General features: G+C 44.1%; 1 protein-coding gene across 8 annotated transcripts in view; it reads right to left on the bottom strand.

The window, feature by feature from the left end:
- Positions 1 to 1,034: 1,034 nt before the first annotated feature.
- The window catches only part of LOC110486310 (axin-1), a 46,076-nt gene continuing 27,266 nt past the window's right edge, over positions 1,035 to 19,844 (bottom strand). For 6 of the 8 annotated variants that reach the window (XM_036941022.1, XM_036941023.1, XM_036941024.1 and 3 more), the window contains 8 exons: positions 17,744 to 17,890; positions 16,330 to 16,426; positions 12,389 to 12,526; positions 6,950 to 7,506; positions 6,645 to 6,803; positions 6,249 to 6,500; positions 4,040 to 4,189; positions 1,035 to 3,782 (listed from right to left, as the gene is read on the bottom strand). In XM_036941022.1, the coding sequence (XP_036796917.1) occupies positions 3,662 to 3,782; positions 4,040 to 4,189; positions 6,249 to 6,500; positions 6,645 to 6,803; positions 6,950 to 7,506; positions 12,389 to 12,526; positions 16,330 to 16,426; positions 17,744 to 17,890 (1,621 nt within the window). In that variant the 3' untranslated portion in view covers positions 1,035 to 3,661. Of the gene's footprint in view, positions 3,783 to 4,039; positions 4,190 to 5,710; positions 5,813 to 6,248; positions 6,501 to 6,644; positions 6,804 to 6,949; positions 7,507 to 12,388; positions 12,527 to 16,329; positions 16,427 to 17,743; positions 17,891 to 19,844 lie in introns of all 8 variants that reach the window. The other 2 variants (XM_036941026.1, XM_036941025.1) reach the window with 2 other exon arrangements.

A 19,844-nucleotide genomic window follows, 5' to 3' on the forward strand; every position in this document is an offset into this window, starting at 1 on the left:
CTGTCCTATATCTAGGAGATATAAGAAAGCTCCGGATTTTTTTTCTTCTCACATAATTAACCCCATATTTTTGGGACACAAATCTACCTCCATACTTCCATTCATTTGTGTGGGTTATCTTCAGACCAGTCCCGTGACACTTGTGGGGGTCATAGTTTGTAGGCCAAACCGTAGCTCAACTACATTCCACCGCAGATGCGGAAGGCAGACAAGTACAATTAGTGGATTGAGATTCAGCCCACGCAAACTGTTACCTCAAGCTTAATTTTACAGATTTTGATGGGGATTTTTAAAATTGTTACTTAGATTGACTCACGGGTGTCAATAGACAGTTAAGGATTGTTAACTGACAAGAGTGAACTGCAACATCTTCCTTCGTAGTTAGACTTGAAATACTTCAAACTTGATTCAAACTCATTAACAAAAAAGCAAAGCTGTTCTAATTACAATCCACAACAAGAGTCAATCAAGAGTTTGATTCCGATTCTCAAGATTTGATTCTGTAGCAATGTTCCAATTAATCACCTCCATCTGGAAGCCTGAACCGTTATTCAGACAACAGCCACACTCTCCAAAGCTCACCTCCAGGACCATTATCAAAGACTTTGTCTGAAACAGCTGTCATCTCAGCCAGGTTTGAGAATCTACTCCCTCACACGAGCAAATGCTTCTCTCACTCTGCTGGTCATGGACTGCCATAGGTTACAGTACTGGTTTAGGTGTCATATTCTAGAGCCAATATTCTATAAGAGGTTCCCAGTGGTCAAGCAGTAGAACACTTGAGGTGCAGGTACCAGTACGGGTGAGAACCAGCCCACTTCAAGCAACGCTCACAATGCCAGCGGATCAAGACTGCCATCTTCAGTTGAAGCTGTGCCAGTCAAACACTGCAGATGTTTTATTTATTGTAACTCTACTTTGTGGGTAACACATTATATAGTGAAGTATAGTTTAATAGGATATTAAGTATTTCATAAAGTGTTGTTAGTTTATAGTGTTAAAGTGTTAGTTGACACATTTGAATGACTACCAAGTAATGGAGGAGTTCAGGTTTATTACATGTATTCATTGTTGAAGTACCTTTAAATGATAACCGCACAACTCAGCACAAAGAAACAGGTCCGGGGTATTGAATATCTCCTAAGTGAATTGCTGGTTGATGACATGTACAATGTTTTTTTACATATTTACACAAAACGTTTCTATCCAAAGTGAGATGTGACATAGGAAACAGTTGAACAGAACATGGTTTGTAAGACGCTAAATAAAAATATAAAAGCAAGGTCTTGGTAACACTTGAGAATCACACAGCGGATGTCATGAGAGGATGGCAATAAAAGGCACTCTGTGATGGTCGTTATATACATTTCATTGACCATAAGTGGGGGGAAGTTCACTTTGGGGCTTTCACAGTAAGAATCACTGCCCTCCATTGGTAATACATACAGACAGTGAACATCTAATGATAATCATAACAGAGAGCCAAATTCTACATTGTAGTGTGACAGATGATGGCTGAGTACCAATATTGTCAAAGATCATGGAGTAAATGCCTCTCGTTATAAAAAAACATAAAGTACGGTTATTCAAATCTTTAAACAGGAGCAATAGAGGGTTGTCCACTACGCATGTTAACTTTATACAGATTCTTTAAAAATATCCATCTAAATAAATACAAAAACAGCATCTCAGAAAAGGAGATCGTCCTCTTATACGTGGTGTTGATACAGAACAACACCCAGCAATACAGCACTCTGATGAAAAAGGTCCTTACCATCCTAATCACAACGGTTAGCGCATTCCACCTTGCACTGACCCTCGGCACAACGCCATAGAACAGGGCTCTCCAACCCTGTTCCTGGACAGCTACCGTCCTGCAGGTTCCCTCCGACCCTAATCTAGCGCAAACCATTGTAGTCATTTGCTGATTTGATGAGCTGAATCAGGTTAGCTACAGCTGGGGTTGGAGTGGAAACCTACATGGAGGGTAGCTCTCCAGGAACAGGGTTGGAGAGCCCTGCCCTAGAAAATTGTACAAGAGAATTCCACTTCAACACAGGGATTTGGAGAATAATCAAAGAGTACCCATGTGAATGAGGGTAAATAAAGAAGAGAAAAGGGGATGACAAACATATCAACTTCTACTGTTCTCTTTGGTATATTGTGACCCATCAAAAAAAAGTAGATCACTTCATACTAAAGTTATTTCTAGAGACAATTTCTGCCAGGCACCAAATTTAGCTCTATAGAGCTATGAAAGGCTACAAGTCATTATTCAGCTGTGTTTGTGATATATTTACTAGGTAAGCATATACTATGTCCTTTCATTGTCCAGTGTGAAACCATGGGGTCAGGAGCCTTTCTGAATGCATGTGAACACACATTAGACGATCAACACTCTATTGAGTGCGGTAGTTACTTGGTGACAAACTTCCGCCCACAGACCCTTTCTCTACACAGACACCCGTGTATGAACCTTCAGGAGACTTTTACTATGGACCCTGGTCTTAAATGCCTAACAAAAGCTCTAGGCTGTAAATAGAATCTGGATCTGAACTGTCAGTAGCATGTACACAACTGGTTGCGATTATCACTGATCAAAGACGTTATTTTCTGCCCAGATCTGCTACAATTAAGACCGAAATGTAGCACAAATCTAAGTTACTGAACATAGTGGGGATCAATTTAAGTTGGCAGATGTCTGCAGGTATGGGAATAATAATATATTTAATGTGCATGGGGAAAGTTAAGAGACCAGTACAGTACATTGGACACAGATCGAGCTACTGCTGGAGATGTCCCTTCCTAATTGAAAAAACGCAAAACATGAAGGCAGAATCAGTTAAGGGCAACCTCAAGGCGGCATTCCTTTTTCATTTTGCGCCATTGACACTAACGCATAATACAGTGATAAGTGCAGCACGACAACTCAATGCCACTTAACTTTAGAGGACTGGCAAGGTTGAGTGTTCCTGTTAAAAGCACTTGGTAGAACATGGGGCTGTGTAGTAGTTCCTACAATACTTGAAAAACAGCCTGTGTCAAAACACTTGGATCTCGTCGAATTGGAACAGCGCCACTGTTTTAATAGGATTAAAACGACCGCTTTTTCAAATATTTAAATAGATAATATAAAACTTTATCGTTATGTTTTAAAAACAGACAGACAATCTGTACACATCTGGTACCAACACATAGAAAAATGACACGCTTACATTAGAAAGGATACCTTCTGATACGTCATATCAAAAATAATATGCTGCTTTAGTAAGCAGATTCATAGCATTTCTCTTCTAGTCAAAATTGTACAATGCTACATTACATTACACTCAGAAAGACACGGAAGGAGAGAATGTCGGCTTTCTTTTGTTTTGTCCAATGCTTTCCTACTCTGCCTGCACAATGCAGTGGCACTGAGCAGATATGAAAGCCTTGGAGTCATAAGGGTCTACCACAGTGACCACTATGCACTCGTCTCTTCATTCTCTCATCCCTTCATCCATTCCCTCCTGTAGCGACTTACTCCGTACATTTTCTGCCCCTGCCAATCCTCCCTCTAGTCAAACACTTTCTCTCTGTCTCTCTCAAGTGAACAGCTCATCCGTCGATCGCTCCATCGCAGGCCGACTTTGTGAACGTCTCCTTCCTCTCCACCTCCATGTCAATCAATCTTTTCCACTTTCCCAATGATCTTCTCCTCAAAGATGGGCAGGACGGCGTCATCTTCGCGTACCTCTTCAAACACCACCCCAAAGTCATTGCTTACCTTCTTGAAAAAATACCTAGAGTCGGTTGGATAGAGAACAGTTGGTTGTTAGTTCAAGTTCTTTGAAAAAGCTTGATTTATTATGCACCAAATTTACATAAGATGAAAAAAATTGACTTTGGAATGTGGTTAATCCTTTTCCAGATGACCAAACACAACAAAAACGTGATATTCAATTTCAAGGACTTCAGAGTTTAATAGACTAAAATGTTACATAACATCATGCTGTAAATCTAGTTCCCTGTGCCTCACCAGGTAGAGTAGTGACCTCACCTGTAGCTTCCTTTCTTAGTCAGCAGCTCTTTGAACTGGCCCAGCATGACCATGCGACCTTTGACCGACGTCCTGTACGGGATGGGCTCCCCACAGAAGTAGTAGGCCACCGTAATGTTCTCACAGGCGGGCTTCTTCGTCACTTTATGTCTGCAAACAAACAAAGCAAGAGGTTCATTCAATTTGTCAAGTCAAGTTTTCCTTTCATCTTGAGATGTTTCATGAGATGCATGAGATGTTTCAAAGACCTCAGCAGAACTCCAAGCTTTGATCATTTGATTGGGGGGGGGGAGGATTCTGACATCCAGAGGTATAATTTCCCCTCAGTCAGAATCTGATGTAAGAAAACAAGATTTCAAGTCACTCATCCTCCCTCTTTACAACGTAGAAATGTTTTGTCTGTGAGCGCCACCAGAGTTGCTATGCAGTGAATGACTGTTTAGGGGGCGAAGCATAATCAACCAGGGGGCCTTAGTTTGATTTCCAGAGGTCTGCCAAAAAGGAGACAACCAATAAATGCAAAAAATTTGTTTGACAAACAAATTCAAAGAATCGGTTTCATGATTGGAATACTTCATGAGCCACAATGTGTGACTTTACAGCATTGATTTCCTCTAAAATGCTATCAAATTGAGCACTCCTGGTACAGGTAATATTGCCCTAAGGACCTTGTCCAGGGAAAGTATTCATTTATCAATCAGAGTTCTTGGGGGTAATGTTGTTCCAGCAAGGAAATGCTCACAAGTTTAAATGAGATTGTGATGAAGAGGTGTTATGCCCAAATGCTACCAGCAGGGAGCAGGCTACTACAGTAAGTAGTGTTCCAACTGCATGCCCCTGGGCCTGTTGTTGGGTTTGATGGTGTGGGGTGAGGTGGTGGAGGCCCAGTGATAGGATGGGGTTGTAGAGGCCCAGGGGCTATGCCAGGATAGCCCGGCTTTCATCTGCTCCTTACTGCAGCCTATCCTGTCCCCCTACATCACTAAAAACTGTCCATCGGAGGAAGAAGCCACAGGACATCAAACAAACAGCAGCTTCACACAGAGAACATCAAAGCACTGCGTTCTCGCCCCACGCAGCTTACAGTACACGCCTCTCCCTAGCTGCTGCCTCCTACTACCTCCCTGTCTTCCAGTTCTATCTTCCCCATCTCTCTCCACTTAATGTCATTCTAATCCCGCTCATCCCACCAGTGTGAAGCCAAAGGTATGATCATTCTCACGGTCATCCACTGTTTTAGCCCTCACCCTGCAGCTATGGATTACTGTCTGACTAAGAAATGGCTGAAGAGGTGAGACTGACTTTTCTAATCCCCACCCATACGTAAGCAAATAATCAGATCAAATATGAATTTCTAATTGACAAAAAACTAAAACTACACACATATGTTATTGTACAGGAAACTACTACTAGATTATGGGGATACAAGGATTAGTAATCAGTAATCAAACATATACGCCTCTGTTAATCTCTATGTCTAGTCATACAGACAGGCCTCTGCTTGGCTGTGCAGATACAGAGCAGTCCGGTCTGGATGCTGCTGGTGATAGACATGGAAGGAGGTGGTGAGGTGGGGTGCTGCTGTGACCAATGGGAAGGGGGGGTTTGAGTGCTGCTGTGACCAATGGGGTGGCTGTTAAGGGCTACTGGGGTAAACCAGACTGGACGTACTCGGACAGCTCCGTGTCAGAGACGGCAGGCACCACGCCGAGCGGCGGGAACAGGGCGGGCCTGGCGGCAGCGCGCCCCCGCTGGATCACTTCCATCACATACCTGAAGGACCCAACAACCCTGGGAGTTAGACACGGACCAGCCACAGGGCCACACCAACCAGGATACACACACCAGGGATCATGCACAGATGCGCAATGAAAATGTAAAACCAGGTTGGTCAGTGCATCACGCTACTCAAAATGGGGTTTGATCAGTGAGGAATGTGAAGGGGAAAAAAAGGGAAGAATATTTCATTCTTTAGAGGTCTGAGACCCTGTCATGCCTCAGCTCACCCCAACATTTGCTGTTTCAGCACAAACATTACTTTTCAATAACATTATTCCTTTTTTCCTGTATTATCAAAAGGATGAGTTTGGTGATTCAGTCACATGGCTGCCACAATCACTACAACAATACAACGGATGGCTAGACATGACATGAAGAACCAGGCTGTGACAGAAACATCTCCCTTCCTCCCTAGGTAACGCCGACTCACCTCTGTTTGGTCTGTAAGGTCCCCGTCTTCTTCTTCTCCTCCTCCAGTCTCCTCCTAGCCTCCTCCAGCTGGGTGAGGGGATTGGGGGCCGGGTTGGGGGGCATGGTGGGGTCCTGGATGAAGGGGTGTGAGGGCTGCACATTGTTCCGCAGCTGGGCGCTGACCCACGGATGCACTGCCCCGGGACGCTCCACAGAGCTGGGCCGCGACACTTCGTGGCTCGACGGGGTCTTCTTGGACCCTGTGGTGCACCTGGGAGACATTCTTGTCATTGTTTGACCCAAATGTACACATACACCCATAATACAGATCAGTGTTAATTCAAATGACTTGCATCACGGTGGTTGTACGTTACGGATTCCCTACGTGGGAAAGACCCATAAAGTCGGAACTCACCCGTAGGGGCTCTTCTTGTTACGGACCGCCTCTCCCTCCATCATCCACTGGAGGATCTTCTGGTTCCTCTCCACGTCCTCCGGAGGCACGGGCACCTCAAAGGTCCGCACCTCCTCAGCCTTCTTAAACGGCCGCTTCGATAGCGTGCTACCTTTGCTACTACGGAAATTGCGTGATAAAAATGACAATGACGTTAATGGCAAGTGTATTTTTTTTTTATACAAAAATAAAAAACATCGGAGTCATGGAAGAACTAAAAACATAATTCAAAAAGACATGAAGGGGCTGTGTGTTTCTGTGTGTACCTGTAGCCCATAGGATCCATCGGGCTGGGGCCCATGCCGTCAGCATAGTTGCGAGACTTGGACCCATAGTTGTGCTGCTCCATCCCCCAGTGGAAGTTACCATTGACCCTCGTGGCTGTGTCAGCCTCCACCTGCTCTTTGGGCTTCCCTCCGGCCGGGTGGTGGATGTGGTGCACGTGTTTGTGGTGGTATTGCTGGCTGGCAGCTTCCCCCTTGGGCCCCTGCCGAGCTGGGTGTTTGCCCGGGCCTGTGGGCAGTGGCATCCCAGATCCGGGCACCTTGCCACCTGCAGGGAAGCCGTCGGGTGAGCGGGACTTGGGAGAGTGGCGGCCGGTGCCCGGGGACTGGCAGCCGGGGGTCTTCATGACTCGCTGGACGTGGTCGTCCAGGATGCTCTCGGGGTTCTCCTCGTGGGCGTCAGGACGCAGCGCCAGGCCGTTGTAGCCGATGTCAGAGTAGCGGGGGTTGTTGTAGTGCTGTGGGTGGGCACCAGGGGGCAGTCTGTGACTGGAGAACGAGGTGGATGTGGAGATGTCTGCATCCTCACCCTCTTCCTCCTTCCAGAAAGAAAAATAACTCATTAAATATACTGCAGATGGTTACTACCCAACTCAACAGCAATACTACAAGTTGACATATCAAGAGATCACGTCAGTATATAATACACAAATATATTCTACACATTAATTTGTGCTGTACATTGAGACATATCTCAATTACAACCCACATGTATGAGCTTCAGTGTCTGGTCATTTCCCAAGAAAATAAATGGAGCCCCAACTCACCACATTGTGAAAGAACAACTGCTAAAGTCATTTCAAAAGGCAATTTGTTCCAATCAGTCACACCAGCAGATGGCACACTTCCACGAGCCCATGTGTTAACACGTGCCATGGCATTATCACGGCTCTGCTGCAGAGGCAATGTTCTTCCTCTGTGGTGCAAAGCTATTTCGCTCTACATCATGTCTGCCAGTATAATCTTACCTCTCAATAGAGAGGTTTTACTACAATTAAATAGCTCAATATATTTCAAGCTATTATATTGCTATGAACTAGTTCCTAGACAAAGGCGCAGTCAGCCATAGTAACAAACGGTATGATGCGTACAGCCATAGTAACTAACTGTATGATGCGTACAGCCATAGTAACTAACTGTATGATGCGTACAGCCATAGTAACAAACGGTATGATGCGTACAGCCATAGTAACTAACTGTATGATGCGTACAGCCATAGTAACTAACTGTATGATGCGTACAGCCATAGTAACAAACGGTATGATGCGTACAGCCATAGTAACTAACTGTATGATGCGTACAGCCATAGTAACAAACTGTATGATGCGTACAGCCATAGTAACAAACGGTATGATGCGTACAGCCATAGTAACTAACTGTATGATGCGTACAGCCATAGTAACAAACGGTATGATGCGTACAGCCATAGTAACTAACTGTATGATGCGTACAGCCATAGTAACAAACGGTATGATGCGTACAGCCATAGTAACAAACTGTATGATGCGTACAGCCATAGTAACAAACTGTATGATGCGTACAGCCATAGTAACAAACTGTATGATGCGTACAGCCATAGTAACAAACTGTATGATGCGTACAGCCATAGTAACAAACTGTATGATGCGTACAGCCATAGTAACAAACGGTATGATGCGTACAGCCATAGTAACTAACTGTATGATGCGTACAGCCATAGTAACAAACTGTATGATGCGTACAGCCATAGTAACAAACGGTATGATGCGTACAGCCATAGTAACAAACTGTATGATGCGTACAGCCATAGTAACAAACTGTATGATGCGTACAGCCATAGTAACAAACGGTATGATGCGTACAGCCATAGTAACTAACTGTATGATGCGTACAGCCATAGTAACTAACTGTATGATGCGTACAGCCATAGTAACAAACGGTATGATGCGTACAGCCATAGTAACTAACTGTATGATGCGTACAGCCATAGTAACAAACGGTATGATGCGTACAGCCATAGTAACTAACTGTATGATGCGTACAGCCATAGTAACAAACGGTATGATGCGTACAGCCATAGTAACAAACGGTATGATGCGTACAGCCATAGTAACTAACTGTATGATGCGTACAGCCATAGTAACAAACTGTATGATGCGTACAGCCATAGTAACAAACTGTATGATGCGTACAGCCATAGTAACAAACGGTATGATGCGTACAGCCATAGTAACTAACTGTATGATGCGTACAGCCATAGTAACTAACTGTATGATGCGTACAGCCATAGTAACAAACGGTATGATGCGTACAGCCATAGTAACAAACTGTATGATGCGTACAGCCATAGTAACAAACTGTATGATGCGTACAGCCATAGTAACAAACGGTATGATGCGTACAGCCATAGTAACTAACTGTATGATGCGTACAGCCATAGTAACAAACTGTATGATGCGTACAGCCATAGTAACAAACTGTATGATGCGTACAGCCATAGTAACAAACTGTATGATGCGTACAGCCATAGTAACAAACGGTATGATGCGTACAGCCATAGTAACTAACTGTATGATGCGTACAGCCATAGTAACAAACTGTATGATGCGTACAGCCATAGTAACAAACTGTATGATGCGTACAGCCATAGTAACAAACTGTATGATGCGTACAGCCATAGTAACAAACGGTATGATGCGTACAGCCATAGTAACTAACTGTATGATGCGTACAGCCATAGTAACAAACTGTATGATGCGTACAGCCATAGTAACAAACTGTATGATGCGTACAGCCATAGTAACAAACTGTATGATGCGTACAGCCATAGTAACTAACTGTATGATGCGTACAGCCATAGTAACTAACTGTATGATGCGTACAGCCATAGTAACTAACTGTATGATGCGTACAGCCATAGTAACAAACTGTATGATGCGTACAGCCATAGTAACAAACTGTATGATGCGTACAGCCATAGTAACTAACTGTATGATGCGTACAGCCATAGTAACTAACTGTATGATGCGTACAGCCATAGTAACTAACTGTATGATGCGTACAGCCATAGTAACAAACTGTATGATGCGTACAGCCATAGTAACAAACTGTATGATGCGTACAGCCATAGTAACTAACTGTATGATGCGTACAGCCATAGTAACTAACTGTATGATGCGTACAGCCATAGTAACTAACTGTATGATGCGTACAGCCATAGTAACAAACTGTATGATGCGTACAGCCATAGTAACAAACTGTATGATGCGTACAGCCATAGTAACAAACTGTATGATGCGTACAGCCATAGTAACAAACTGTATGATGCGTACAGCCATAGTAACAAACTGTATGATGCGTACAGCCATAGTAACAAACGGTATGATGCGTACAGCCATAGTAACTAACTGTATGATGCGTACAGCCATAGTAACAAACTGTATGATGCGTACAGCCATAGTAACAAACTGTATGATGCGTACAGCCATAGTAACAAACTGTATGATGCGTACAGCCATAGTAACTAACTGTATGATGCGTACAGCCATAGTAACTAACTGTATGATGCGTACAGCCATAGTAACTAACTGTATGATGCGTACAGCCATAGTAACAAACTGTATGATGCGTACAGCCATAGTAACAAACTGTATGATGCGTACAGCCATAGTAACAAACTGTATGATGCATACAGCCATAGTAACTAACTGTATGATGCGTACAGCCATAGTAACAAACTGTATGATGCGTACAGCCATAGTAACTAACTGTATGGCGCGTACAGCCATAGTAACTAACTGTATGGCGCGTACAGCCATAGTAACTAACTGTATGGCACGCACAGCCATAGTAACTAACTGTATGGCACGCACAGCCATAGTAACTAACTGTATGGCACATACAGCCATAGTAACTAACTGTATGGCACGCACAGCCATAGTAACTAACTGTATGGCACGCACAGCCATAGTAACTAACTGTATGGCACCTACATCCATTTCACCAGGTCTGTCTCCGTCTCTGCAACTAACTGAATTGCTAAGGATTTGTGGACTCGGTCTTCCACTCCCCTAACTAAAACACATCAGCCCCCATTGGCTCCTCACCGCCTCACCCTTCCCACACACCTTTGATGGCATTTCAACATGGGAATCATTGGCAAATAACAGTGGGCAATTTATGTGTTGGAGGCTTTGATGCTCACTCCAGGTAGAGGAATCCTGGGCGGGAGCTAAGGACTTTTTGATGAGGGTCTGACTGGCGCGAGCAGATACTGGCCTGGCTCTCGGTCTCTGGCTCAGAGCAGCTGTGCAGGCCATTGCTCTGCACTCTCAGTTACCCTGTTCGTGCCAAAATGAGGCCAGATCCAGACCTGCTGAGCCCATCCTGCTAAAAGGCATCTACTAATGAATGTACTGAGTCTCTCTCACTCACTCTCACCTCAGGGAAGAGGAACGTACTGCTGCTATTGAACATGTAAATTATACATTAGGTGGGCCAATATTCAGAGCGTTGAAAAGTAAAGTGAAAAACGCCTATTAGGTTATTTCTCTCTCAGTGGCAACAATGCATTGATCCTAAAGGTTCTGTATAATTTACGACTAATTATTTCATCAGTCAACAGCAATATGACAGGCTATCCTGCTCTATTGACCCGTTCCTGTCAGACACTACTGAGGGAGTATGCCTAGACCGCATGTGACCTCTCCATCAATCAACATTGGATTGAGGCCACATTCAGTGAGATCAGGGTGTAAGTCTGTGGATGAATACCAGGTAAGAGAGTAGTGGAGAGGAATGGAAGGGGGGGGGGGGGGGGGGGGGGTACTAGCTTATCTTTGATTTAGGTAAGAATATCAGTTAATAGAGTCACTATTTGTCACTCCCCTGTCTGCCACCAGCTCTTAATAAAGAGAAACCTACTGTTCCATGATGGCGGCTCCTCTTACATATGGGCCAAACGACATAAAATATCTGCCTTGAGATTTAAGACCTGGCTCTGTGTACCGAAAGAGATTCCATTTGCGGTGAGCGCAGGCATTTCTTCACGCTCCAACTGACTTCAAACAAAGTCATTACAGTGCGCAAGGCTCAAAAGCGGCTCAGGCTGTCTACAGGTGTTCCATCTGATGCCAGAGACAAAAGGGATCCAGGATACAGTGGGATGGATCCCCGATAGGCCAGAGCCACACTTCTATCAATGATTCATAATGGAATAATGTCGGTTTCCTTTGAATGAATCAACCCGGTCCTTTCAAACAACAGAGATATTACAGTGTACCTTCTGATAGACAGCCAGACAACACAGCTGTAGAGAACATGGTAAGAGGTTGTTAAGAGGATGATGGGGGGGGGGGGGGCGTGTAGAGTAGTATAGCGCCCCACCAGGGAGAGGGGATCACACCGACAAGCATGGTAGTACTTCTGTGGACAACAACGTACCAGTCGGACTCTCTTCAGCCGCTCCTCCAGTTTCTCCTGGGCCTCCCTCTCCCTCAGCACTCCCTCCAGCCGGCTGATCAGATCCGCCGCAAACTTCTCCGGCTCCACGTGAATGTCCTTTGGTATCCGGTTGGTGCGCTAACAGAGGGGGAAACACACAATTTCCAGTTCATTTCAAATTGTACCGGTAGCCATTCGCCGATAACATTGTTGCCGTTTTCTCCTGAAAAAAAGGTCAAACCCGTGGCCACTATGCTGTTCACTTCTGTTGATAGAACAGAAGGGAGAAAATGAAAACAGGAGGAAAGACTTATCAAACACGTCCACAGTATATCAGGGAAACGCTAAACAGGGGACCTGTAATGGAAATGAACGTGCCAAAACAATAACCTCAAACCAAAGTCAAGAAGACTACTGCTTAGCAGCTAATGTGGTACCTACAAGGTCTGATTTGACATGGTTTAAGGCTTTGAATAGGCTGATATAGGCTGCTACGTAGAATGTATGATGTGAGCCGCAGGCATTCAACATAGGGTACTTCCAAAAGGTAGAGAAAAAGCATAAGATAGTTTAGTCAAATATCAGCCATAAACAACTTTTGTTGGTCAGTGACTTTTATAATAGCCTGTTAAAAAAAAAAAGAAAACACCGAAATCAATCTCCAGGTCGACCCGTCGCAGCGTGACGCCGTGCCCAACTTGCCTGGATAAATAAAAGGTTAACAGCGTCTGAGCTACACGCCGCGTCTGGAAAAACACAGTGAAAGCCCACTGGTACACTGGTACACCACAAAAAGGTGATTGTCCATTCAAAATAATCCCCATCATTTCATGTTTAATCACAGGCAGCAGAGTGAAGTACATCTTTTATCAAAAGGAAGATGCTGGGAATATGCAGCTCTTAGCTGGTATTCCCAACACAACTCAAGCCTGTAAGGTGCATTGTTGTAGTAATCCAGCAGTGAGAGATTAAAGTACATTCTGGGTATAGCCTAAATATTGTAGAGGGACGTTTTACTCAGGGCCCGACTGAAGCACACAGGATATGTCCACATGCTGATTACAAAGCCGGAGACTTCTCCAGCTCTGACTGCTATTTTCTCTTTGAATTTGGTTTCAGTTGGATTCATATTACCCAACACAGACAAAACTTTACACACAAACAGCCCAGAGTAGCTTTATGGCCATTAGAAGACCTGGCTGTAGAAATTATTTCTCTACTGTGGCTATTACCCTCTATTAGTGATGAGTGTACACAGAGTGTACAAAACATTAGGAATTACCGTCCTAATATTGAGTTGCACCCCCTTTTGCCCTCAGACCAGCCTCGACTCATCAGGGCAATGGACTACACGGTGTTGAAGAGTTCCACAGGGATGCTGGCCCATGTTGACCCCAATGCTTCCCACAGTTGTGTCAAGTTGGCTGGATGTCCTTTGGGTGGAGGACCATTCTTGATACACAGAGGAAACTGTGTACGCGTGAAAAACCCAGCAGGGTTGCAGTTCCTGAACCAAACTGGTGCGCCTGGCACCTACGACCGTACCCTGTTCAAAGGCAATTCAATATTTGTCTTGCCCAGTCACCCTCTGAAGTGGCACATATACACAATCCACTTAATCTATAGTCACCTTCATCTACACTGATTGAAGTGGGTTTAACAATGACATCAACAAGGGCTGATTGCTTTCACCTGGGATTCATCTGGTCATTCTGTCATGGAAAGAGTAGGTGTTTCTAATGTTTTGTACACTCAGTGTATGCAGTGCATTCATAAAGTATTCAGACCCCTTACTTTCTCCACATTTTGATACGTTAGAGTTGTTATAAAATGTATTACATTTTTCTCACCAATCTACTCACAATACCCCATAATGACAAAGCAAAAACTGTTTTTCAGATTTTTATTACTTATTTATTTAAAAAACTGAATCATCACAGTTACTTAAGTATTCAGACCCTTTACTCAGTACTTTGTTGAAGCACCTTTGACAGGGATTACAGCCTCGAGTCTTCTTGGGTATGACGCTACAAGCTTGACACACCTGTATTTGGGGAGTTTCTCCCATTCTTCTCTGCATATCCTCTCAAGCTCTGTCAGGTTGGATGGGGAATGTCGCTGCACAGCTATTTTCAGGTCTCTCCAGATGTTCGATCGGGTTCAAGCCAGGCTCTGGCTGGGCCACTCAAGGACATTCAGAGACTTGTCCCAAAGCCACTCCGGCGTGGTCTTGGCTGTGTGCTTAGGGTCATTGTCCTGTTGGAAGGTGAACCTTCGTCCAAGTCTGAGGTCCTAAACGCTCTGGAGCAGATTTTCATCAAGGATCTCTCTGTACTTTGCTCCGTTCATCTTTCCCTCATTCCTGACTAGTTTCCCAGTCCCTGCCGCTGAAAAACATCCCCACATGATGCTGCAACCACCATGCTTCACAGTAAGGATGGAGCCAGGTTTCCTCCAGATGTGACGCTTGGCATTTAGGCCAAAGAGTTCAATCTTGGTTTCATCAGTCCAGAGAATCTTGTTTATCAAGGTTTGAGGGTCCTTTAGGTACCTTTTGGCAAACTCCAAGTAGGCCGTCATATGCCTTTTACTGAGGAGTGGCTTCCGTCTGGCCACTCTACCATAAGGCCTGATTAGTGGAGTGCTGCAGGGATGGTTGTCCTTCTGGAAGGTTCTCCCATCTCCAGAGGAACTCTGGAGCTCTGTCAGTGGCCATCGGGTTCTTGGTCACCTCCCTGACCAAGTCTCTTCTCCCCCAATTGCTCAGTTTGGACAGGTCGCCAGATCTCGGAAGAGTCTTGGTGGTTCCAAACATTTTCCATTTAAGAATGATGGAGGCCACTGTGTTCTTGGGGACCTTCTATTCTACCAACATATTTTAGTACCCTTCCCCAGATCTGTGCCTCGACACTCTCCTGTCTCGGAGCTTTACGGACAATTCCTTCGACCTCATTTTTTACTCTGACACTTTCAACTGTGGGACCTTATATAGACAGGTGTGTGCCTTTCCAAATCATGTCAAAGCAATAGAATTTACCACAGGTAGACTCCAATCAAGTTGTAGAATCATCTCAAGGATGATCAACGGAAACAGGATGCACCTGAGCTCAAGTTCAAATCCCATAGCAAAGGGCCTGAATACTTATGTAAAATAAAAGTATTTCCCGGTTTTGATTTTTAATACATTTGCAAAAATGTCATTATTATGTAGATTGATGAGGATCATTTTTTTTATTTAATCCATTTTAGAACATGCCTGTAACGTAACAACACGTAGAATGTCTGAATACTTTCCAAATGCACTGTTCGTCTCTCCATTACCACTGCAGTATGTGTCCGGGACTAATCCATTACACAAAAATGGAACAATCAAGGACAAGACAGACATTATTCTGCTATGCATAGTTTGTTTCTTTATTATTCTGTATTCTGTGTACCGAAAAACAGAAGTCGATGAAAAAAATATATATATATTCTACACAAAAGCATACATGCATCCTAATGTGAGGGAGAGAGTCTTGTTAAACAGGACTCTTGACTCCGAGGCCCAATTAGGATGGGAGTGCTCTTGTAGGGAGCTGCAGAGGCATGCAGGGAGGCGGGACTGCCACAGAGGAGAAACACTGCTGTCTGATGGGCTTCAACACAGACAGACAGCTGATGGCGGGGGGACAGCACCAGGCACAGTTTAGAAAGCACAAGCCTCACTATGAGCTATTCACACAGCCTACACGGGCCCAGAGAGAGATGCAGTCAGGCATCTTACAAATGCAGGAAGGTGGAGAGATGGGAACATTTGAGAGAGACTGATGGTTCTAGAATACCAGGTTACAGCCATGTCAGCAGTCTTTGATGAGCGAGTGGGGTTCTTGCAGGTATGTGTGCGTACTTGTTTGTGTAGGGGTGTGTGTGTGTGTGCAGCTAAACCAAGGTTAACTTACAGGAATATGAGGTAGTGGCACACGGCCATTTGCTTTGGCACTTTCGTGCATCTCTCGTCGATGCTGTTTGCGATATTTGTATGGTGGTACCCCATCTCTGGAACAAAAACAAAAAAGGACAATTTTACACACATATTCAAAACTAGAAAACTCATAGGTTACTTTGAAGCTGGTGTGGTCGCTGACACCAACACGAAGAACTGTTTTATCCCAAGTCTCAGTGGCCCTGCTGGGTTTGCCTCGTCTGTGCCAGGAGCTGTGGAACAAACAGCTGATAATGGCCTCTAATCTAACCTGCTTCAGACACATGTTTTTGTCCTGCTGAGCAGCCTTTGATGTTTCTTTAAACATGCGTTCCCCCGTGCCATCTCTGAACTTACAGCACCGTTCCGGTCTTCTCTGGCTTCCCTCTGCCAACACATCCTAGCTCGATTTACTCTAAAGGAAACCTGCTGCTTCCCGCTAAGGCGGAAGAAAGAGGATTACTGAGCTAAATAACAGCTGGTGTCCAACATGGGATCCTCCAAAGGTGCTGCGTATACATTTACCCATCCTGAAACAAACCGTTGTCAGGTATGTCATATAAGACGTAGGCAATAACATTTGATTTTTTATTCATTGTGGACCGACTCCTTTTACACAATTATGAGCGCCTGTCAAAATCTACTCAACCTTTTACCGTCAATTCTCCACCATTTCCTCAGAATTCCGGGAAACTTGATTTAAAAAAGGGTAACAGGTCCCTGCCTTCAAATGATATACTTTGGCCCTGTCGTACCTCCCAGTTTATAGCTCTATAATTAGCATAAGTAATGACATTTAGCAGCGATCATTCGTGTGGGTAATGAACAGGCGGCTGTTCTCTGAGGAGAGGAGCAGAGAGAGATGTGTTGCTGCTCTCAGTGACAGACAGACAGACAGGGGGAAATGGCACCAGTCTGTGTGCAGCAGGAGGCACTACAGTCAGACTAGGGCCCTATTCATTCGGCACCAAACGGAAGAAAACATACTCAAAAAGAGGGACTACCTGAACTTGTTCAATGAGAAACCTGTTTCTGTTTTCTGTGGCAAAACGTTTTGCTACTGTGTGCCCTAATGAATACGACCCAGGTAGAGCTCAGATATACTGGGCATGGGTGAAATTGAAAATAACACACTCTCACTATTGTTTTCTATACCCACACACTCACATGTCATAAAATTGTTTGTGACGGTCCTCATGCTGAATAGCAAGGAACAGGGAAGCTAACCTTCATTCTCGAAGGCATTCTGCCCTTACTTCTGGTATGTACTATTACAGTTTGACCGATTGTGTGTGTGTGTGTGTGTGTGTGTGTGTGTGTGTGTGTGTGTGTGTGTGTGTGTGTGTGTGTGTGTGTGTGGGAGGTGATGCGGAGGCTGTGCGAGTACGTACACACTGCTGTCGGTCAGGGAAAGTGTGTCTACGTCGCTGGCACTGGACATGCTCTGCTGCTCGCTGTCGTTGGCGCTGGTGGCAGGGGCCATGGCGTAGCCCGAGTTGACATAGTACGGGTTGACAGGCTCCCGCCACGGCACGCGTCTGGAAGAAACGCCAACATTCAGAGAGATAGCATTAAGGCAAAGTCATTAACAATACATAGCACATGATATAACACAATCAATGATGTCAGAGTGTATTAGCACTGTTAAACAATAGAGTCAGGTTCACGAGACACACGCAAGTACATTTTACGAAGATTATTGCACTGTATTATCATAGCATTAAAAGGGAAGGACGTTGCTAGTTATTCTGGATAAGAGCCAATAAGAACTGAGTGACAATGTAAATGTCATTAAGATGTAAAACAAAAGGAACATTTCCAAATAAGACTACTGTAGTATCTCTGTAGTAATACACGCCTTTCACACCAAACCACCCACATTGACATAATGAATATCCTTCAGGGGGTTTCTAAGGGTAGGTACAGTAGAGATGCTGATTTAATTCTTATTGGAAGCATCGCATCACCACAGCCTCCATCGTTGACTCATCCTCCCTCAACTGCTCCCTTCACATGCATTATAGATCTGGGTAGGCCTCTGTTCTCTTCATCTTTAAACTGAAAAAGATCCCTAAAGTGGTCCGAGCGTGTTCCCTCCCTGGGAAGTCTGAAGCTCTCAGTCTTACCAGAGACCAAACCCAGGCTACTTCTGACTGGCTATCAGTCAGCCCATATTCTAGCCAAACAAAGAGAAATAAAATATTTTGCAAAGTGGTAAGTCAGTTTGGATTAAGAGAAGAATGGAGAGTGGTTGAAGAATGTCTTTTCGTTCTACATCATGTAAGTAAAGGGATGAGATTCTAATATGTCTAGAGATGACACATTACAATTGGTTCTCTTTGAAAAGCAATGGCAGTCGTAACGGAAGATGGCATGTGTGTCATAAGTAGACTGCCAATCTATCGAATAAAATGACGATATAAACTAGATTTCCATGCGAATATTCCTAAATCCACAAAGTGAACACACGCATTTTCCCACCAGTGGTGTTTCCACCAAGCTGAATTGTCACGGATATATATATATATATATTTTTTTTTTTTTTTAAATCAGCGCATGATGACGTAGTGCACACAAAAAAATATATATTTTCAGCTTACCGAATAAAATGTGAATGTTTACCGTGTTTCCCATCGCATTTTCATCTCTACCGACAGTTTTGCCACAAAAACGTTTTGCGTTAAGTAGCTAAATGTGACTAGTCTGGTCTTGATGCTTTAGCCAACAGTGCACAGACACAGATCGAGTAGGCTCTGCGGTAGGCTAGTCTACATGATGATATCACAGAGAATTTTTTATTTTATTTTGTCAAAACGGCAGTCAAGCATCGATCAATCAAAGTCACCAGAATAAGACCCTCAACATTTATTGGAAAGGAGCATCAAGATCACCATGCCTTGAGAAGTTCATCGTAACTTATTTCCACTGTAGCCTAATAAAGTGTGTTGTTTCCTGAGTCGTAGTGGGAGGACCACACACACACACACACACACACACACACACACACACACACACACACACACCATGTGATCGAGTGACTCCAAGTTTACTTCGATATGACGGCTATTACATATTTGCGCATAAAGGCATTTCCACCACCATTTCTCACATAATAACATTTTACAGAAACAAAAAGATCCCACCATGTCAAACTAACAGCTTATCTGTCAGCGTCTAGAAAATTGTACTGAAACTTCCTGTTTCCATCACAGCTGTTATTTGATTTTTTTATACTGTATGACTTTACTCACATACATGGTTGAAACATGGTTATTGGCTATAAATGACAGGGCCGAGGCTAGTGGTACTGCCGTCACATTCAGACAGGATCATATCAAGGCGGTGTTCAACTATTCGGCAAAGAGCAATAAAAGTAAGAGACTATTCCTCGACAATCCCGGAGGCAAATTTCCCCCAGAGGAAAAAAAACAAGACAGAAACGTGCCTCACTTCCTATTCAACATAACATGAAAATAAAATACAGGTCTAATC

The sequence above is a fragment of the Oncorhynchus mykiss genome, chromosome 13 (genome assembly GCF_013265735.2).
Source record: "Oncorhynchus mykiss isolate Arlee chromosome 13, USDA_OmykA_1.1, whole genome shotgun sequence".
NCBI classification, from domain to species: domain Eukaryota; kingdom Metazoa; phylum Chordata; class Actinopteri; order Salmoniformes; family Salmonidae; genus Oncorhynchus; species Oncorhynchus mykiss.